At 39.5% G+C, this 23,504-nt stretch overlaps 1 protein-coding gene across 1 annotated transcript in view; it reads left to right on the top strand.

The window, feature by feature from the left end:
* Positions 1–23,504, top strand: part of diaph2 (diaphanous-related formin 2) — a 434,333-nt gene that overhangs the window by 305,236 nt on the left and 105,593 nt on the right. Inside the window, exon 24 of the mRNA XM_038699417.1 lies at positions 17,001–17,125. Coding sequence (XP_038555345.1) covers positions 17,001–17,125 — 125 coding nt within the window. The remainder of the gene's footprint in view (positions 1–17,000; positions 17,126–23,504) is intronic.

Here is a 23,504-nt window from a genome sequence, read left to right as displayed (position 1 = left end):
AATCAAATATAATATCAGCTATTGTTTTTATTTATAATTTGCATTCTTTGAGTGTAGTTGATGTAAATTAAATGTTCATCTGAAAGTTTCTGTAGTGGTCCCAGTAATATTTGTTCTTACTGAAGCATGTCACATGACATGGTCAAGCTCTGTGTGAAGCTGAGAACATAATCACTGATACTGATATACTGAATATCTTGTAAAACAGTTTCATTCTCCTGGAAAAATATTTTCACAAATGTAGATCTTCCTACTGTTTTTGAAGCATTTCAAAATAATTATTAAGTATTTGTATTATAAGTAATCCCCGCTTACACTTTTACACAACATTTTTATTCGACATCCTATTATTTTTAGAATTAATTTTGTTTAATTTACTTCCCAATTTAAATTATTTGCTTTAACAGTATATGTGACAGTCATGTTCTCAGGTGTAGGTAATGCAATGAATTAATATCATATTTTAAACATGTCTTTTGACCTTTTAAACTAAACAGCCACTTTAATTCCTTACAACTTAGCGGTGTAAGCAAACACATCGGCTTTCTTCACTGTACAGCACAACATTCAGTCATGGAATTTTTAAACAACTTCTGGCATTATAAAATTATATTAAAACATTGAACAGGTACAAACTCTCTTCTTTAGTGATTATTTTTTCCTATGTGCAAAGACATTACAAGTGGAAACAATGCTGAGCATTTTAAAGGTGCAGCAGGCCCCAATGCTGCAGCCCAGCCAAACTTACAGCTCTGTCCTTCCTCTCTGGAAGTTTGCAGCGTCTGTTCTGGTATACTGTGCTAATTACGATATGCCGTCAACACATCAGTAAAAAACCCTGGTATAAAGGTTGAAATGTGTTTTATATTTGTCACTAGTCCCATATATGTGCAATATTATCCTGTATAAGAATGTACTACACTGTGTTTGGCCTCTTGCAACTGGTGTACATAGCCTCTCTTCACTTATGATAGGCAGTATACCAATTCTGAAAAAAACTACACTAATGGTAAACAATGTAAGAATGCAATCCATTGTTAAAGGGTTTTTAGTGTCACTTAATCTTTGTTTGTTTTTTTTGTTTGTTTATCATTTTGATGTACAATATGTCTATGGCCGTAGTCTTTTGAGGAAGTAATGATCCCACCTCTCTCTGCAGAGACAGCCAGACCAACTCATAGAAGTGGCTAGCCCAGCACATGATCCCTCTCCAGATCCCCACCCACAACCCTACCTTTCAATTTAGTGGAATCATAAGGGTGATCTGATCAGGATATTTGATCACTGATCTCTGAAAGCAGTATTGACCAATACCGATCACAGGGTCAATTTAAAGTAGTATATTTCTAGTAGGTTATTTCTTATTTCACCATTTTCATTCTACTTAATTCTCCACCTTATTTTAGCATTTGCTCACAAACTACTTGGGGCACAGAGGAGAGGGCCAGACTGTAACTGATGAAAGATTACATCAAATGGTATTAAATAATTGTAGAACAGAGTGTTAGTTGTATTTAGTACACTGTGCATATATCAACGAGTACATGCTTCTGTTTTCATTCAGTATTTATGTTTAAAATTGCTGCACTGGAGACACAGGAGTGGCACACACACACACACACACACACACACACACACACGCACACACACACTCTGCCTTCACAGTTCAACTCACCCAGCACATCTTCACCACCTGCACATATGGATTGTGTAAATTAGCAGTCTGGAAATAAAGTTAATGACAGCTCTCACAATGGCTATACTCCATATCCTCATTATCAATCTTAATGCAGGACAAGCATAACAAAAACCAACATACAAAAAAATGTGTTCACCTGTCAGACTTCCATCTTCAAGTGATATCCCAAGGTGTGGGATACCACTGATTGGCACTATCATTTTGGAACAGTGTGAAGTAATCTGTATGATTGCAGTAAACATAAATACTGCATGACACTTGTGCGTAATGATGTATGATGGATGTGCTGGCAATGCAGAGGACAATGCGGAAGGAATGATTTAATTCAGTTAAATTTTATTTATATAGTACCAGCTCATAACATAGCTGGTCTAGACCGAGATAGGAGGAAAGAGAGAGACCGAGAGAAGGAGGAGCCCAACACATAAACATATTTTCCCAACAAATTGAAAAAAAAAACAAACAAACAACAACAACAACAACAACAACAACAACAACAAAAAATATATATATATATATATATATATATATATGTTATATTAAGCTACTCTGTATGTATGGGGAGGTATGGGGAGGCATGGGGGGAGGTATAAAAACAAGAAAATCAGTCAGTTAATTCATCTCGCAGCTCGAAAGTCTCATTACTCTGCTGATGAGTTTAAGGATTGCCTGAGGTGGAAAGGGGCTGCATTTATGGCTCAGCAATCGTGCGTACCGAGTCTCCTCGTCTCATGTGGATGGAAAACAAAAGACATGCCGGCACTCCAGCCAAATTAATACTGAACACATCCCTGCATAAATACTTCATGATCGTACACTTATTTAAACATATGTTTCTAAAGAGATGTTATGTCCTATGAAGTCTTTATATGGTGGCTGCTAAATGAAGACAGATGTGGTTGGTGGGAGAATTGATCTGACCTTTCTCGTCCTGTAAGGGATATGAATCTCTCCGCATCTACTTTATTAGTGTGATATAGGGACATACAAAATCCTAATTTAGGCTGTTACATGTAGGTCACAGCACAGCTACAAGCAGAAGTGGAACAAGTATTTGTAACCTATATGCCTGCTCTATGACATTTATGGCATCTATTTTAGCATACAGTTTAAACATATATACCATAAGCCCCCCTTTTTATATACAAAATTTGTAACTTCTACAAAAAACTAAATTTAAAGAAAAAGAGACATTTGTACCTAGTAACCTAACAATCACAAAATACATTTTTAGAGTTGATAAATGAGTTGAAAATGAGTTAGAGGAATTGATACCGAAATTGTGCACATTAAATATTCAGATCTTGTTAAATGTGTGTCCAAGATTTAGATAGCACTCAAACAACAAAGCGTGTAAATTGAGATTGCATAACAGGGTCACAGGTTTACTTGTGTTGATTGGTGTGGAGGCTGCTGGATAATGTCTGTATACTAAGTACAAATGTTTTACGGGATTGTTATGCAGCGAGTTACCACAGAGACCTTAAAAAAAAGAAAATTAGTCAGAATTTGATGTTTCACACTAACAATGTCACACAATCTGGTTGCAGGTGTTGCATTCTCACACACCCTGTGCCAGAAGGTTTATGCTCATAAATGCACCTGACTTGTCAGAAATAACATAACAGTGGAAAAACTGACACAGACTCCCAGTGTAAATGAATGAATGAGCAGAAAAAAATTGTTTGTGGTATTTAAAAGTATACATACATACATTCAGTATACATTCATTATTTCTTTCAGTCGCAAAACAGAGTTATGGTTGTTGTAGGGTCATTGTGTTTATTATCCAATACTCTTGTCAGTTAGCTGCCTTGAAGGCACATGTATGAATAGGCTTATGTTAGGATGATGGTTCTAACAAGCAGCCTTTGCTGCATTTATGTTTAGGAATCTGCCTTTAACTGAATAATTCAAAATGTATTCCTCCTGCCACTGCCAAATACCTTGTACCCAATTCCACATCTTCCAGTCAGTGAGCCTATTTAATGCATTCAGTTACATTCCCATCTCCTGCCCGCTTCTGTTGTTAGGGAACCACCATAACCAGTCATCTGCGCTGGAAGATAAAACCAATATGTTGAGGGTATGTGACCTACCATCTGACAGATGCCTCTTCAGTATGACTGCTCAGCTTAAAGCCAATCAAGAAGAGCCTGGCTGTCTTTTCTCCTCCAGTGAATACATAATTTCCATCTAAATCTCATCAATAATCAGGGATGGCAATGGCAGCAATTGGTATGATTGCCAGAGTTCACAGAGCAATACTTGGAAAATGTAAAAGATTACTGTCTCCGTGGATGGATGGTGTAAATCAAACAGAGTGATTAAGGGCCGGCATTCCTCATTGTTGAATCCCCGGGCTGCTGGGTAGTATGGTCGCTTGGGGCTCATGACGTGAGGTGTACTTTCGGCAGAATGGACAGGAATTCTAATTTTCCTTTAGATGTTAGCAAGGGCTAAACGTGCATTTAAAAAGGTGTCTGCTCTTTGAAGTCCCCTTATGTTGGTTTTTAAAATATTGTACTATCATGTAATATTGTAATATCATACAGGCGTCTTTGCTTTTAGTGTTGGCATACATTTAGAGGAATAGTTTGACATTTTGCCAAACATGCATGTTCACTTTTCACAGTTAGATGATAATAATAATAATAATAATAATATCACTCTCAAATCTGTCCATTCAATATGAAGCTGGAGCCAGAAGAAGGCCAACCAGCACCTCTACAGCACGTGTCTTATCTTCTCATTTAAATCTCAAAAGTGTGTAAACACATTTCCCAAAAAAAGGTTGAACAATTTATTTGTTTCAAAATAAAATCTACTGCAGTTCATAATCAACATCAGATGTAGTTGATGTAAACCTGCAGTAAGAAAGTCATATTAACATAGCATGTGGATAACTACAGAATCCCAGAATGTCTTTTAAAAGAAAGTAACTCTTTACATTTATGTATGGCAAACCTTGAATAATAATTTACGTGATGTTTTTGTTCTGGGCAATAGCAATAATGTGTGTGTGTGTGTGTGTGTGTGTGTGTGTGTGTGTGTGTAGGTTTTATTTGGATCATGTGGTGTTTGGGAGAGCAAATATCTTTACATTGCTACATCAACAAAGGAAGAGAGGGAGGAAAACACAGTTATTTAGTCATCACCCACCCTCACACTCTTCTCATGACTCATGGACAAGCACACATGGGCAGACGGTTCACCATAAAAATCGAATTTCTCGCTCACTCTCTTAGAGATAATTTGAACAGACACATATTTTAGCAAATGAAATAACTAACTGCATTCTGGAATATGCCTATAGGAGACCAATGGCATTTGACCCTGAGATTAAAGTAAAACTAATCCTAATATATGCTTCTGTTTTCCTTGAAGATCTCAAGCATGGTCAGAAGTCAGAAGTTATATTTCCAAAATTAAATACTGATAATATTGTGACAAATAATAATAAACATCATAATTAAACTTAAGATGTTTGGTTCTTTATACCAGACCACTATAATACATTCATGATTTATTTAAGCATTGGCACTGCTCATTTATATCATCACAGTAAAAATAATGCCAAACAAACCATCCAGTTTAGCAGTTTAGTATTTGTAATATATCAAGTTTGGGGTAAGCAGGCTTATTGAGTATCTGTATATAAATAGTCAAACTCATCTGTCCCAACTAGATTTTTTTTAATGGATTGAAAAGGAACTTTAGTACGATTTGTGTAAATATCAAAAGGGGTTCCTCAGTCTGGCAACAGTATTTCTCACAGAGGGAGCTCTTGAGCTACAAATGGGAACATAACAGAAACCCAAATGACATTAGGGGGGTGAGAGAATATGAGAAAAGAAAAGAACAAAGAGTGACTAAGATACAGGATGAGGGAGAGAAGATAAAACTAAGCAAGGTATTTCGGAAGTGGATGTGTAATAGAGCAAAAATGCATGAAGATGTGCAATCAAGACATCTACTGTATCTCACTTAGACCCAACCTTGACCTTGACGCTGTTAATGTAAACCAACCATCAGTGTCCCACTGAGATTATTCAAAAATGCATAAGCATGCCATTAACTTTATTTGTTAAAGTTAACATCATTTGTCATGCTTGTACTGCTATACTAACCTTAATAACATTATATGTTAGTTAACATTAAAGCAAAAAGTATTGTGTCATACTAAGTTTGATGTGCAATATGATAATTTGTTGCTACTAAGTTAGCCTCAGCAACTGTAGTTAATGTCTGTGAAGATTCTTAGTCACCCGGGTCATAGTTATCAAACAAGGGTTAAATCAAAGGCAGTTGGACTTGGTTGAAGATACTTTTGATGTTTCGCCTCTAATTCAAGGGGCTTCTTCAGTTCTTAAGTATTTTAACCAAATCCAGTCAACCTTGATTTGACCTGCCTTTGGTGGAAAAGGTAATACATATTATGTCAGATGCTCTGATTACAGCTTTCTCTGATGTCCTCAAGTAGCAAAACAAATCAGTAAATATAGTTTTAAGCAAAACTACATTTTACCAAGGTTAATCGAGTTTCAAATGGAATTTTAAATACATCACATTTAGTTAATGTGTAATTTAGGCTATGGCACAAAATGTATAACACTCACTGTGCCTCACAAGCAAGGAGTGTGCCATTGTTGTCAGTCATGAATTATAATCTTGTAAATGTGCAATGACACCTCGTTTTGCGTTTCTCCTGCAAAGCAGACCCAGTCAACACTACACTTTAAACAAACCATACTTTAGCTACTTGCGTGGTGGCTGAATACAAGAATCTGCCATATGGTTTCATATTTGTTTGTTTTCACACAAAACTTTTTTTTGTTTTGCTGACAAAGTTGATCGTGCCTTCAAGAGATATAGTACACATCATATTTAACCCTCTCATATTTGGCTGTGATACAGAATTTAGAAAGTGTTTGACACATATGAGGATGATGGCATGGCACAGAGGTTTATATCTAATTTCAGAGCAATTATACGTATATACATATTTGAAAAGTGTGTCAAAGTGTGTCAGATTAAATTGGTCATGTTGTACAATGTTTCTGTGAGGCGCAATTGCTCTGTGAGAGCGCTCAGGTATCTGCGTGCATGGATGTGCACGTGCACCCTTGGGCTTATACCCTGGTAATGGCTGCTTGCGGCTATTGCATATTAATTGATGTTGTTGTACTTTATTTTAAATACTTAAAAGCTGGGATTTTGTGTTTGTGCTTTTATTTATTTAAGTTATAATACAATGACTTTAAGTGTTCTTTCGCATAAATCGACATAATCATGTTTTTTACACCATCTGACTTTGTTCTCCATGATTGTTCCATTACTTGGCTGTTGAATTTTACAGATCTCAGTCAATAAGTCAAGTAAGGTTCTGGGTCTCTTGAATCTAGAAATGTCAAGTGAAGTGTTTCCCTTAGAGGTGTCAGGTGAAATAGCCTCGTCTATGTGATAAGGTGCAACTTTGAAGTTGTGAATGAGGTTAGAGACATGAGTCAACCTCTGCAGGCTATTATGACCACCACACCCCCATCGCTGAGTATCTCTCCTGTCTACTACACTCACACAAGTCACGTCTTATCCTGCCTCCAGAATCACCTTGTTCCTGTGAATGCAGTCAGGGTTGGAGTATTTGACGTAACAAGTCAGTTAGTTACTGTATTATTAAATTGAAATTATACCTCTTTGGATTTACTTGTTTGGTTAAAGTTCATATCTCCAAGACTGTGGGAATTAGTATTGAGGATGATAATTAATTAAAGACAAATGCAGTTTTATCAGCCAGTTTTATCAGAGTCGTCGTTAGCAAACTGTAATTAATCAGTTTTTTTAATAGCTTGCATGGCTTTTACAAACATACCAGAGACCATGCATCTGTTAATTTACCTTGATGAGGACAGAATTGAGTTCTTTACTAAAAAAAATATACTACTAGCCATCTACTTTACTGAAAGCTAAATCAAGCCATCACTGACAATAATAAGTGCAAACATGCATGAAAACAGACAACACACTTGGCACCTCAGGCTATGGTCACACATCTCCAATCAGTATCTTTCATGAACTGAATGCCTTGCTTAAAAAAAAAGGCTCTGCAACCACCCAGTTGCTCATGTGTTGTTTGTGACACCAGAAAGATATCATAACAATATCACAGAAAAATATGTCTTGGCCACGAGAAATTACCTTCTTCAAGTAACTGCTTGGCAAGCATTTAGGTGGTTGATTGTCTGCAGATAGGAGGTAAGCCATTGCGCCCCTGTGAGTTCCTCGTTCTTTTTATTGCAGAGGGCAGGAACTCATGGCACCAGCACATCACCCTGATTTCCTCAGCACTTTCTGGGGAATTGTCATCAACCCAGGTCAATGTCTAAATTTTCCCATGCATCAAAATATATTGTAATTGACTCCATTTGTAATCCCTCCAGAGATCTGGCACAGGGCAGTAGCTCCGAAGGCTGCCGAAAGCAATAAAGTCTCACAGACATGACCTCCATTGTAAACAAGTCCTCCTTTCAAAGTGTGAGGTACAGTGAAGTGCCTTTTTTTTAGGTGTCTGGCTTTACTTTTGCTCTCTGGCACTTGCCCATACTTCTATTCAAATTTTGTAATTTCAGTGTAACTTGTAACTTCTTGGGTCAATGCTCATGTGCTCCAGTCCTTTGCATTAAAGATCTTGCAGTTTTAGAATATTGGATGACCCAAGGGTTTTCTTTTTCTTTTTTTCCAGTATAGTTTTTATAGATACCAGTGTTGGCTGGGTGGGATATACAGTAAATTATATACACATATATGCTATAGTGCAGTGTGCTTTACAGTAGCTGTGATAATTAATGTAACAGTAATTAATATAATAGCACTGCTAATGTACTAAGTAATGTATGTACTTTTGTATAGTTTACTAGTACATTCAATCAAATGTTTTATCATATTTAAAAAAAAAAAATGCCCTCCCTAATATTAATTGCATCTTGATTTATTGATTTATTGAAACGACTGGAGCCATTGCTACAGTAGGCATTTGCTTGCACATTAACCATCCATCCATCCATCCATCTTCATCCGCTTATCCAGGGTCGGGTTGCGGGGGCAGCAGCTCCAGCAGGGGACCCCAAACTTCTCTTTCCCGAGCCACATTAACCAGCTCAGACTGGGGGATCCCCAGGCGTTCCCGGGCCAGTGTGGAGATATAATCTCTCCACCTAGTCCTGGGTCTTCCCCGAGGCCTCCTCCCAGCTGGACCTGCCTGGAACACCTCCCTAGGGAGGCGTCCAGGAGGCATCCTTACCAGATGCCCAAACCACCTCAACTGGCTCCTTTCAACGCAAAGGAGCAGCGGCTCTACTCTGAGCTCCTCGCAGATGGCCGAGCTCCTCACACTATCTCTAAGAGAGACACCAGCCACCCGCCTGAGGAAACCCATTTTGGCCGCTTGTACCCGCGATCTCGTTCTTTCGGTCATGACCCAGCTTTCATGACCATAGGTGAGGGTAGGGACGAAAATTGACCGGTAGATCTAGTGCTTTGCCTTGCGGCTCAGCTCTCTTTTCATCAGTGCGGTAAAGCGAGTGCAATACCGCCCTCGCTGCTCCGATTCTCCGATTCTCTGGCCAATCTCCTGCTCCAATCTCCCCTCACTCGTGAACAAGACCCCGAGGTACTTGAACTCCTTCACTTGGGGTAAGGACACATTCCCTACCTGGAGTTGGCACTCCACCGGTTTCCTGCTGAAAACCATGGCCACAGATTTAAAGGTGCTAATCCTCATCCCAACCACTTCGCACTCTGCTGCGAATCGATCCAGTGAGAGCTGAAGGTCACGGACCACATCATCCGCAAAAAGCAGTGACGAGATCCCAAGCCCATCAAACCGCAGCCCCTCCTCGCTACGACTACGCCTCAATATCCTGTCAATGAATATCACAAACAGGATTGGTGACAAAACGCAGCCCTGGCGAAGGTCAACCCTCACCTGGAAAGAGTCCGACTTACTGCCGAGTACTCGGACACAGCTCTCGCTTTGGATGTACAGGGATTGGATTGCCCTGAGAAGGGCCCCCCTCACCCCATACTCCCGCAGCACATTAACCATGACATATTCAAACCTTATGGTTTTGCTCTTGGGTTGGGGGTAGGGGGCATCAGCTCTAATCAGAAAACAAATCCGTCATTATTATAACAGTTCTGTCAAATGGAGGGTTTAAGGAAAATGCAAATTAAAAGAGGAAATAGAGCAAAAGTAAAAAGGATTTACCCTTTTATGTGCACGCTATTAGTGCAACATTGATGGGGCATTCCAATTGTGTTCCGTGCTTTCTGACTGAAATTAATTGCTCTGTCTATTAATGCCATTGTCTATTTTCTGGTAGAATTATTCTATATGTGTGTAATTAGTTACAAGGCAACATAACTAGTGCATTTAATTATTTACAAATAGATAAGTAATTAACAGAGCACAGCACTGAAAATCAAAACAAGCTGATGAAATTTGCTTGTTGTCATATAACTGGAAACTGCACCATAATATTTACAGTTAATAAGGTGCCACAAGGTTTCTTCCATCTCCTTTATTTATGCTGTCCAGTAAATTTCCTCATTTGCCACTTTCTCCCTGCCTGCTGTTTTTTAACATCACATGATCCGAGGTAATCAGAAAGAACAATGTGACTGCTTTGTCACGGAAACAATATCACTTTCACTCCCGAACTGGAGCTGCTTTGATTCCTGCTGAAAGGGGAACACATAGAGTTGTGTTTATCCTTTTGTCTCTTTCCTCTGCTGTACTCTAGTCTGCCTCCCACTTCATCTCCTATTCACTTTCAGGTGCCACCAACAGCGGAATGAAAGAAGACAAAACATGATTTTTATTAAGAAAAAAATAAATAAATTGGGGTTGGAGGTATTTAAAATAACTCAAATGTTCTGAGACATAAGATCTATCATTGGCTTGATTTCATCGTGCTGATCAACAGGCAGTTTTACCCTGATGTGATGAATACACCCTTGGGCAGACATTATGTGTATCTGGCCAAGTGTATGTCCCCTCAAGGTCGTCCTCTCTTTACACCCTGTGTTGTATATGTAAAGAGTCTGCGAGAGGAGATAGATAACAAGCTAGGGTTAAATTACTTATCTTAGGTTTTAACATCTATAATCTCTATAGCTTGAAAGGCCAGTGCTGATTTGTACTTGGCCACACCCCTCTCAGCCAAACTGACCAAATATAAGATATGTATATGTAGAAACATATTTATGTAATAATGGTATGTCGATTTATTACTAGGTCAGTTTTGTTGGTCCACCACTTAGGTCCGGACTAAAATAACTGAACAGCTATTGATGGTCCTCATTGTACTTCCCAAAGAGCCTCAGCTTTGAATCATATATACATGTTTTGATTATGCGACTGGAAAATAATTCCAGTCATTATGGAGTCAATTTTCAGTGATCAATTTAGGTCCAATTCAACCTTTTTAAAAGCTCAATTTAACTTTAATGTGGAACACAAACATTGTAGGTGGTCCACCCCCATGTTTAGTTACAGTATGTTAAAAGTTCAGTGTATAAGATTTAGTGGCATCTAGCGGTGAGGTTACGAATTGCAACCAACTTTACAGTCTACCACTGCCCCCTACCAGTTCAAAGAGCGTAAGATAGCTACGGTGGCTGACACAGCACAACAGGTGTCGTCTTCTGAGACAGCAGAGAGTAGCCAGTCAAGAAATTAGATTTGTTTAGGTAGATATATTAAGACATTATATTTACTTAATTCAAGAGACCTATTATGTTTTTCCACATCTTATGACTTCATGTTAAACATAGCCAAAGTTTCAAATAATGAGGTTTAAATATTTGCAAATATGAGCAAAACTCAGATTTCCTCCTGTTCTGAACACTCATGCTTTGAACTGCTTTTTCTACCAACCGCTCTGTTTGACAACACACAGAGCTAGACGGAGCCATATATGGTCATTTGCTCCACACAGCTACGCTCAGTCTGTCTGTTCCGCTCAGCGGCAACAACAGCCTGGCAACATGCTTCAGGTCTTGGCCAAGAAGACAGTGGGCTTTGAGAGAGGGGGCCTTAAAGAGACAGGAGCATCTACAGCTTGTTTCAGACAGAGGCTGAAATGAAGCCCTACATGAAGGGACAGTATAAGATTTTTTTGAACTTTGAATCATGCAAATCTGCCATACAGGAGTCACATAACTACAATATGAGACTGGAAATGCAGTATAATAGGTCTTCTTTAATCATTCAGCAAAGACATACTTTTTTTGCCACTGACATATAACATGGAAAATTTAAGCCAAGAGTGTGTAACATTGTCACTGTTTCTGCACCACAATCCATTATAAACCTCATAATAAAGTTTATACAAACATTGACAAGGTAAACACAAAGAGTCTAGGTGGCTAACCAAACACCATAACAATAAATTTAAATGATGATGAAGTGTCTACAATGCTTGAAATCTACAAGAAGAACATAGTGACGAAACACGCTCTGTAGCACACGGTGATGTCCATGTAGATAGAAATGACTAATTCTAAGATAATAAAAACACAACGGTTCATTATGTAAGGTCTTTATACAGATCTGAAACCATAGCTATGGATCTTATATTGCATTTTTGTCAATAGATCCTCAGAAATATTACACACTGGACCTTTAACTTCATTATTAGGCCAGCACCATATGAGGAAAATCTGCAATGTGTGATAACATTAGACAGTTTTGTGATGACGATGACTTGCGACGAGTAAACAAGTATTGAAGTGTGCATATTAGCTGCCTGATTGTCTTTGAATTCAGAACAGGAGAATAATTGAATATTTTAAATACCACTTAATGTTGCTGATAACGGGCCCAGGGCCCATTTAATACTGCATTTTGGTGCCCATCACTAAATATTGCATACAGATAGCCATGCATAGTAAGTGTATTGGTCCTGTTTGTGTTTATGAATCACTTTTGTGTGTCTGTTTGTCTTTCTCTCCTAATCTCATTTTTCTACACACCCTCAAACATACACTTGAGTGGCTATGGTGATGAATGAATTCATGAACGACCTTCTTCTTTGGTTTTATGTTGCATTTGTCTTTGTTTTCACAAGTGTGTAGATTATTTAAAACTTGATCTTTTATTCTACGTTGGCAGCAACGCTCAAAATAAATCTCAATTTCCTTTGTAACCTTTGGCGGTACTGCAAGAACACTGGATAAAAGATTGGTATTATTTGTCTATAAATCAAAATGAAAATTGCCCCCTTCTACAAATGACTGAATATAAAGTTGACATCTTCACATTATAGCAGTTGATTTGGTGTTGTGAGCTACACAGTATTTTCTCCTGGCAGTTTATTTGAAGGAAACAGGCAAAGCTTAATGAAATACTTTTTGTCTGTCTTTTGTTCATGGGAATGAGTAATGCGTCAAGGGCCAGTATCACAGAGTTTATATCAAAAACTGAAGGATGTTGACCACAGAGGAGTTTTTTATGATTTCTTTTAAGTTAACTTTTTGTCTTTCAGATGGCTTGTGACTGTCTTTTACTCTTCTGTGCCCCCCATGCATCACTCATACTCTGCAGTTATTTATTTTGCTTGACAATAACATACCAAACTAAAGCATACAGCAGACAACTTAAAGAAATTACATGTTTATATTTATTCCGTAACAAATTACCCAAGAAGAAATGGTGTGCATGGGCTTGCCTCAAAACCTGGAGACAGAGATATTTCCATTGAAAGACACTGGCAGGCCTTGCTGACAGCAATCATTAGAATAATTTTACATGTTTCAGAAATCCTCTCTCTCTGGAAAGACGGTATGTACAACCCCCTGTATCCCCTCTGTTTTTCCTCTGATCTACTTGAAATGTGTATTCAGAAGACATCACTGTTGCAATTTTTTGTACCCTGAAAATAGCTGTGTTATTTTTGTTATAATTTTACTAATGATATCCCAAAAGAATCTGTGCTAGATTCTGTAGACACTTGATTATTAGTGTGGAAGGAAGTGATATTAATGTATATGCATTTCTAAAAAGCACTTAGCCATAAAATCAAAACATATATCAATCAAGTATCAAGTATTTTTTATTTTTTTTGTAAGACCAAAACATTATATACACTTCAGCTGCCACATTTAATGCGTGCCAGTTTGTGTCAACGATAAGCAATTCCCATGAAAACTATACTCTGTAGTACCATGGCTTCACTCTGATCCGGTAAATGGCTCCCCTGAAACACCGTCGCGGTTCGCTTAAACCACTGTTTCTTGGCTACCATGGTTACTATGTGTTACAGCCAAATTATTAACCAATACTATCAGTCATGCAACAACAGACTATCAAAAGCCACAGTGAATGACAAAGACCTCCCCATGCCTCGATATATTTATGTGAATGTAATTGTTTCTTCTCTTGCATCCATCTGCCCACCTACCATGCTGTTCGTGTTCCTTTCTCACCATTAGTGAGGCTGAGATCATAGTGACAAGAGCATGTGGATTTCAGAGGCCCCCGTCAGTGGAGAAACAGGCTATGTGGTTTTCTCACTGCCATACCCAGGAGTCAGTTATGTGAGAATTGAAGAGGAGGGATGGTGAAACTCCTGGTCACAGGATCCGTCCAGACAGTCAGCTAGCTGCAGAGTCTAATGATGACAGTGACCTCACCCCTTACTCTTATTGTATTGCTTCCAGACTGATCACATCAGGACGTTTGAGTGTGTCTGTGAATGTGTCTGCTCATGTGGGCATTCCAGCGCACTTTAGTTACCTCTGTATTTGTGTGGAAGGTTGTTTCAGTGTGCCTAGACTGCATGTGATCCAGAATCTTGTCATCCAGTGTTATTGAAAATGAGAGGAAAGAGCAAATCCAAGCTATGGAATTGATGTAAAGCAGGACAAGGTTGACCCTTATGCCACCGAGGCCGCATTTGACAGCTTGTCTATTACCCCGCTCAGGGGCAGACTGGGATAATAATTCAGGCTGGGGAAAAGAGATTGGCCTGGACTGACCTAGCCCGTTTATACTGAGCAGCGAAGATTCTTCCACCTGACAGAAAATAGTACGTGATCCAGATTATTTCCTTGCATACACATCTCCTGCTTTCCTACCTAGCATGATTAGGTTATTCTTAAAACATAGAATCAACTGGGGAACAGTAGTTGTGAGATGACAAACTAAGGCCTGCTAGCAAATAACAACCACATCCCTTGTTCGTGAAGATATCTGTAATTTTACAGCATTTAGTGGCACTTTCCTCCATGGCTTTTCTCCTTTTAATGCTGTCCCTCTCAGCTCTATCTTTTCTCTTTCCCTTCTTTTCTCGTTTTCCTATGATGCCCATTTTTCGCCACACTGCTAACCCACTAAAGGTTGAGATTACGTGCATGCTTGACCAATCCATAGTCTGTACCAACCAATCGTGTGTGATGACAGACAGATGTCATGCCATCAGGTTAAAAGCAGGCTGTGGGGCTGACAGTCTACAGTTCTGAGGGGCTCTAGCTGCCCTGTGTTGTTTTCTTTGGTTTACCTATTTCATTTGGCATTTTTAACACAGGCTTGTCACTTCAGGCCAATCAGCTTGCCAGACCACCAGGGATTATTCCAGTCTGGGTTTGACCCCACTCTTCACTCCCTCAGTACTTCAGTTACAGTCTAGTGGATGGACTAACCTTGCAGGTGTGGGGGCATGTAGGTTAAATTAAAAGTTGTTGAAGAGAGCTGTCCTCATTGGTGTTTTTCTTTGGTTATCAATAGCTAGTCATTACTAGGTGCAAAATAGGATGGAGCAGTTGCATGATACAAACATCTGTCTGGTGTTATGTCACTTGCAGTTAAATAGACACCAGTGATTTCAAGTACAAGTCAAAACAAGATCTCTCATAAGTCATTGATCAATGGACTGCATCATTGATATAGCAGGGCATGTGTATTGTTTTGTTTGTCTTTTACTTCTGCATGGAAGTTGTAAAAGCTTCAAAGTATGAAATTGAATATGATATTCATAAGTATGTTTTCATTTTTAAAACATACAGAGGGAGTGGGTCTTCTTCCACGGAGTCTGCCATGGTGCACCACCTTGTTTTTACAGTAGCCCAGAATGGACAAGCCAAACGCTGTCTCTAGAGAGGGCCTTTCACATTCCCGCAAAAAAGGAAGGATGAGACAGCAGGGGAGGGGGGACCTTTCCTGTTGTACAGACCCAACCTTCAAGTTTCAAATTAACGTAGCTCTTGATGCACTTAGTCTCGAGACTCACCCGATGACCTTTTACCTAGCTTTTAATCTATCTTCGTCAGGCCGAAGATCCGACTGGGTTCAAAATGTTGTCTGTTTAAATATATTTGTCAGTGTGCAGGCATTTCTCTTTTCCTTTTCCACCTAGCATCACCATCAGGCTAAACTCTATTTACTCTTATGTAACTACTCATCTCCCCAGTACAGGGGGATGTTTGCTTTGGACATCAGGGTTAACAGCAGCGTTTCCTAGGCTTTGGCTGTGGTCTCCCCTCTGTTGAATATCAAAAGCAATTTAAATTGAAAATAAATTGCATGTTATACTAAAAACAAAAAGGCTTTCAATCAAGTACTCTGTATACTAAATGCATTCAATATTGCAGTGAATTAGCAAAGAGTGAGAAATTAAATACAATGGCTGCAATTCAAGTAGTCATAATATGAAGGTTTATCTTGAAAGAGATCAAAGGACAATTTTAAGTGACTGACATTCTGCATATAACCTTTATTTCATGTTTTTTTTTCTTAGAAAAGTTGTTTTGATGTGTCCTTGTGTGTGTGTGTGTGTGTGTGTGTACCTGTTCGTGCGCACATGTGCGTGTCAATAAGACTAAACCCTTAACAACAACCTAAACATGGTACTGCATCCATGCTTCAGTCCTGTCTGATCCCCTAAGACATTGCTTGCTGTTTGAAGTCTCCACTTGAAAGCCCTGATCTAAATGCCGTGGATTCCACAGCAACTCTGCAAACAGTGATTACAGACTGATTAATGAGTCACGCTCACGTTGTACACACACATTTACACACACTTTCTCGGTCACACACAAATGGATCACACAGGAGTCAGTATGTCACAGCACACCGTCTAACTCAGTCATAGCTGGTTTTTACTGAAACTTCAACAGAGTTTACAGAGGTCTCTGTTGTTTTCATCAGGTCCCATTGTTGAAAATCTGTTATTGAGCCCAATACAAGTCTTAATTGTGGCTGCTAAGAAATGAATTATGTATCTTTTTGTTTCATTTTTTACAGTGTCTGCTGAGATCTTAAAAAGCAGTTTGACCACCATGGAACGTCACATTCAAAGGCTTGAGAACGACATCGAGAACTTCCCCAAAACGGATAACAAACAAGATAAGTTTGTGGAAAAGATGTCCATATCCTTTTTTCTGTGGTTATTTATTTATACTCAAATTTTCTCCTCAGAAACATATGTATTCTAGCATATTAGGACAATGTATGTACCATTTTGTCAACAGCAGTGGCTGTTTGTGTCCTGCCAGGCAGTGGTAAGCAGTTTAAGTCACTTGGTGTGATAGGTGGCACCCAAGGGAACTTAGGGAATGGATCTGGCTGCCTTGCTGTGAGATGTTGATCAGATCTCCCTCTTCACTCCTCCCTGGGTCCCAAGAGTGAAATCATGCCTGTAGCTATTTTTACTGCACTCTGCCACCGCTGCCTGTCCCCTGCGGGACTCTAATAGGGGCTCTAGCCCCTCGCACCAACTTATCGCCTATCCCTGATTTCATCTCCTGACCGGCCATGAGCCTCTACACACAACCATCCGTGCACTATCTTCTCTCATGGCACCTCTCCTGTTTCGATAACGGAGTGTTTCACTTAAATCCAAGCATCCCTGCTCCCAAATTGAATTAGCCATGTCTCTGCACTTTCTTGAATGCCCTTTCTGAGTGGAAAGGTCCTCACTGTATAGGTTTGATCAATGGTGGAAATCAAGTCTGTTGTCAATACCCAGAGGGCCCGGGTGCTTTCCATGGAAAAAGAAACAAACAAAAAACAAACAAACAGTAAAACAGTCAGCAGTCTCCTTTGTTTGTCTCAAGCATTATTAAGAAAACAAAGAATTGCTCAAGAGTAATTTAACAAGTGTGTAGGTGTCTCCATATGCAAGACCCTCACACATAAGTCAGCATTTAACCTGGTTTTTGCTTCCTTTTGTCTGAGATTTATTAAGGCTGACTTTGCACGTTGGGTGGTATAAGAGTAATAGCTGCCTAACACGTTAACAATCTGCTCCCAGTCAAAGAAGGGCACTTAAATTTGTGTAATTAAAAAAAACTGAAGCGGAGACCTCCCTGGCGGCAGCGGCTCGGAGGCAGAGCAGGCAGGCAAGAAAGCTACTCTGCCCCCCGATGTCAGTATTGATTCCCAGGCTCCTTCGAGAACTAGAGGCTTGAGTGAGAGGAAATGGAGAAGTGTAGATATACTGCAGCATGGCTCTCCCTCACTGTCTGGAGTTCCTCCCCAGAGTGTGGCAGATAGGAGCTGGCTGGCCATGACCTGAAACACCCCATTTCCTCCCCTCTCCCCCCTTCTCCCCATCCCACCTGATCGAGTTTTGGTGCCAGGAAGGAGGCTTAGCAGGATTTAACAAGGTCTATTTTTGTCCCTGCCTTATTTAAAGTAGCCACCAGTAGAAAAGCACTGACAAGCTTATATTTAATCTGGGTTGTGTTCAATTTTGGGGTGTCGTAATTCCGCTTTCCTTGATTTTCCAAGTGGCATAATTGCTCTAGTTATACATATTTTTTAATCATAATTTTCACTGTTGAATTTTTTGGGATGTAGACACGTCGAGGCACAGGAAGGAGTCAAGCGATGAACAGTGCATGCTCGTGTGTTCACTTAGTTAACTCCCTGCAGTGTTCGATCTGCATTACATCTTCTGTGTATAATAAAGTGATAAAATTGATGTCATTGAATTGATGTAATCAGAATAAGAATGTGTCAGGGAAATTGTACTTCTACTGTGTGGTTGTGAAGTTTTAGTGTAGATTTTTTTGCCCCATGTAGTAGAAAACATAGGTGTTTTCTTCTCCCGAGTTGTTTTTGTCTTGATGTTCATAGTACATGATAATAGGACACCAGAAGTATGTAATCGTATTTTGCTCAATGCCTTTGGGGTAACTGTGTGGCTGTTTGTTGCAGTAGGACATGTGTGTTTTTGTTTTAATTTAACCCACTTTGCTGAAGTCTGTCACCCAGGACTATATTTTCTTCCACTTTAAACCTCCTGAGATATTAGATGTCGGGCTGTTTTTGTGCCAGCGAGCATGACGATGGAAATGAAACCTCATACACATGGAGTAAACAGAGAGATAAAGAGATAGAAAGCGGAGGCTGTGCTTGATTTGCTGAGGTTTTTAGTACCAGTGTTTGCAATGAGCTTAGGTTGCACTCTAATCTGTGTTGCACAGCTAAGTGTTGGAACAATGACAGTATGAAATACAGTGCTGTATATTTTGGGTTGACATTTCCTTTGGTACACATAAGATAGCAGAGCCAAGGCAAACATACCTTTTAAAACTTTTTTTTCCCTGGGATAAAAAAAAGGATGTTGGTTCCTTGAAGCATGACAGATGGAAGAACAACAACAACTAAAAGTCATGCATTTGATGCTTGAGCAACCCTGAAAAAGTTAAGTGAAGCTCTGTTGTCTTGACTGTTGGGCACTGTGATGAATGAGTCAGTCTATGTGTGTGTATGTGTGTGTGTGTGTGTGTGTGTGTGTGTGTGTGTGTGTGTGTGTGTGTGTGTGTGTGTGTGTGTGTGTGTGTGTGTCTGTTACAAAAAGAGAAAGAGAGAGAGATGGAGATAGTAATTTACAGTGCATGTGTATGTGATATGCCTCTGTTTCACTGTGGCTCTTGTCAGCTTTTTTTCCTGAGATTAATTTCAGGAGTACATGGTCACTGCAAGGTATTTTAAATGTAATGTGTGGCCCAAAGCAGCATGGTTTTAATTAAACATTCAACAATAAATTATGTTGTTTTTTTTTTTAACCGTGCATGATTAGTGTTCCCAATTTGTTTAGGCTTCAGAAATTTCAGGTCTTACCAAAAGTCAGATAAGTTTCTGGCGCAGACAATTTGTGAGAATCTGCCAAATTTATCAGTCATCCGATGTGCTTACCTTTCAGGGGAAATCATTCCATGAAATAACAGGAGAAGAAATTCACACTAGTAGATCGGTAGCAATTTTGGAATACGGGAAGAAAGGAAAATAAGGAAAGAAATAAGTATGGAATGAAAGAAATACAGGAAGAAAGAGAGAAAGTAAAGCTTAGTGGAAGCACTTCATTTGGCTTTATTGATACATTTTTCTTTTTCCATTACTGTAATGTATGCAAATGACTGAATGGGGTGTTTGTTCAGCAGTTTAGTGATCTCTATCTGTCAGAAGTAATGGGAGCCCACAAAGGCTGTAGAGTTGAGGCACAAGCCCCCAGAGAGCCCTATTTCACCAGAGAGGATATGGCTATCACACACACACACACACACACACACACACACACACACACACATTTGTAGTTCCTGCTGGATATGATAGAGTAGAGCTGGGGGCTTAGAGCGGGACTCTGCATACTGGAATATTAATATAAGCGAGGTGGCTCGATGGGGATGATGAGAGACTGGACTGAACATTGATGGGTGCCTGGACATATCCAATACATCTTCCACCCACAGTACTCAATGCCTTAATCCAACCCACTGATATTCAACCTAACCTTTTATTTCCCAGAAGGCCAGAGTCAGAGCACATAATTTTCTTCCAACTTCCACACATTCAGTGACAAGGAACTGTTTTCACGGGCCAGTTTCATTAAGATATGTTTAATTAGGCAAACAAATTCTGCCAGTATTCATTTTTCTCTGAGAATAGTCTAAAGCAAGTGAGACGATTTGACAAAAATGAAAACTTAGCCTAAAGGTTAGCCACAATATACCCTTAAGCTATCGCCATAGCTAAGATGTTCTTCCATAGTAAGAAGTCAAGGACTGTACAGTATTGTCCTACCGATGAGCTTGGATAGCTATCTGAAGTGTATATGTTAGATCTAAGCCACAGATACAATCTGTCTTTGAGAAACCAGCCTTTGACCCAAGGGGGGAATCTGAGATAATTCAGATTTTAGACAGAAAACATGAAGAACCAGCTGACCCAGTGTGTGATATTGTATAGCATGCAGGTGTTCCAGAAACAAAAGAGGCTTGACGTGTAACACAACAGTGTCTGCATCTAGTGTGACGTATAACCTTCGCGTCAGGCAGCTGGATTTCCGCTTGCTGTAGGTTCACTTACTTACTGCATTGTGTGTCATACATATTACACATTATCAAAACGTCACACCCCTGTCTTGTCCTGCCTGCTTCCCCATTTTGTGTTTGTACCTTTGATACAGAATGGTGACGCAAAATAGGTGAATAGGAAGCCTCAAGTCCGGGGATTCTACAAAGCCCACATACCTAGCTGTGCCAATATCTCACTCCAACCTTGTCTGCTCACACAGGGTCAGCCCAGACACGCTCTTTCCCAGCCCCCAGGCTAACTATCGACAGATGTACATTCTCCTCCAAAAGTATTGGAAGGGTAAGGCAAATTCCTTTGTTTTTGTTGTTCACTGAAGACATTTGGGTTTAAGATCAAAAGATGAGTATGAGACAAAAGTTCAGAATTTCAGCTCTCATTTCGTGGTATTCACATCTAGGTGTGTTAAACAACTCAGGACATATCACCCTCTGTTTGAACCCACCCATTTTTCAAGTGAGCAAAATTATTGGAGTATGTGACTGACAGATGTTTCTTGTTGCCCAGGTGTTGCCTTTTAGGTATAGCTCTGCATGACTAGTCTAAGTTTTCATCCTTGGTTCAAACCTATAAAGACTGCATTTCCTGTTAAAGAGGATAAAGCAACATGAAGACCAGAGAGCTGTCTATGGGAGAAAAGCAAGCCATTGTCAAGCTGAGAAAAGGACAATCGACCAGAGCCATTGGACAAACATTGGGCATAGCAAGCACAACAATTTGGAATGTCCTGAAAAAGAAAGAAACTACTGGTGTACTGAGCAACAGACGTCAAACAGGTCGGCCAAGGAAAACAACAGTAGTTGATAGATGATAGAAATATCGTGAGAGTTGTGAAGAAAACCCCCAAAACATCAGTAAGTCACATCACAAATGACCTCCACAGTGTAGGGGTGAAGGTATCACAATCCACTGTTGGAAGAAGACTCAGAGAGCAGAAATATAGAGGCCACACCACAAGATGCAAACCATTCATCAGCAGGAAGAATCAGAAGGCCAGATTGAAATTTGCAACGAAGTACAGAGATGACCCACAAGTTCTGCAACACAATCTTATGGACTGATGAGACCAAGATTAATCTGTACCAAAGTGATGGAAAGACCAAAGTGTGGGGAAAGAAAGGAACTGCTTATGATCCGAAGCATACAAGCTCATCTGTGAAGCATGATGGAGGTAATGTCATGGCTCAGGCGTGCATGGCTGCTTCTGGAACAGGCTCATTAATATTGATTGATGATGTAACTGATGATGGTAGCAGCAGAATGAATTTAGGAGTGTACAGAAACATTTTGTCTGCCAATTTACGGAGAAATGCATTGAAACTAATCGGGAGGAAGTTTATCCTGCAACAGGACAATGACCCAAAGCACACTGCCAACAAAACAATGGACTTCATTAGGGGAAAAAAGTGGAAGGTTTTAGACTGGCCAAGTCAGTCACCTGACCTTAACCCAATAGAGCTGCATTTCACCTCCTTAAGAGGAGACTGAAGGGAGAAAGACTCCGAAACAAACAAGAACTGAAAGAAGCTGCTGTAAAAGCCTGGAATAGCATCACAAATTAAGAATGCAACAGTTTGGTGATGTTGATGGGTCGCAGGCTTGAGGCAGTTATTGCAAGCAAGGGTTATGCCACAAAATATTAAATGTTATTTACTTTAAGATTATTTGTTCCATTACTTTTGCTCACCTACGAATGCTGTGGTCTAATACAAACGGTGATATGTCCTGAGTTGTTTAACACATCTAGATGTGAATACCAGGAAGTGAGAGCTGAAATTCTGAACTCTTGTCTCATACTCATCTTTGATCTTAAACCCAAATGTCTTCAGTGAACCACAAAAACAAAGGAACTTGCCTCACCGTTCCAATACTTTTGGAGGAGACTGTATTTATACAGGTACCGCCTTTTTGTTGTTCACAGAGACTTCAGCCTGATTTAGTTCACACTTCAAAGGGAGAGGTTCACTACAATGTGTTTATGGATGGCCTTTGTCAAACTGCAACAGTTAGTCAAGCTGTCTTGCTCTGTTGGCTTCAGGCTAGGTTTGTATGTCTATATACAGCATTCTCTTGTATCGGCACCAGGCACTTAAGGTTAAATAAATGGTTGTTAGTGAAACAATTGTTCTATTTAGCAGACTGCTGGGTTTAAACCACAGAAACATCCCCTGTTAAATGCCTGTTTTGTCTGAAAAAGCACAGTGTTATTTGGAGAAGTTTTCCCACTTTAGTACACCTTTATATGTTTGAATGAGAAGTAAGTTAGTTTATTTACAGAATCATTATGTTTATTTCTGCATGTTTGTATATAAGAAAACTGGGTTAAAGGATGCTGGTGGTAATTTCAGCAGCTACTTATAATTTGTAAAGCAGAAAAATGCAAACACCAACCTCCCTTGCGACACACACACACACACACAGAAGCTC

The sequence above is a fragment of the Micropterus salmoides genome, unplaced genomic scaffold, assembly GCF_014851395.1.
Source record: "Micropterus salmoides isolate LMB-PRFRI ecotype aquatic unplaced genomic scaffold, ASM1485139v1 Ms_hic_scaffold_5, whole genome shotgun sequence".
NCBI classification, from domain to species: domain Eukaryota; kingdom Metazoa; phylum Chordata; class Actinopteri; order Centrarchiformes; family Centrarchidae; genus Micropterus; species Micropterus salmoides.
This window is presented reverse-complemented; position numbering and strand designations above follow the sequence as displayed.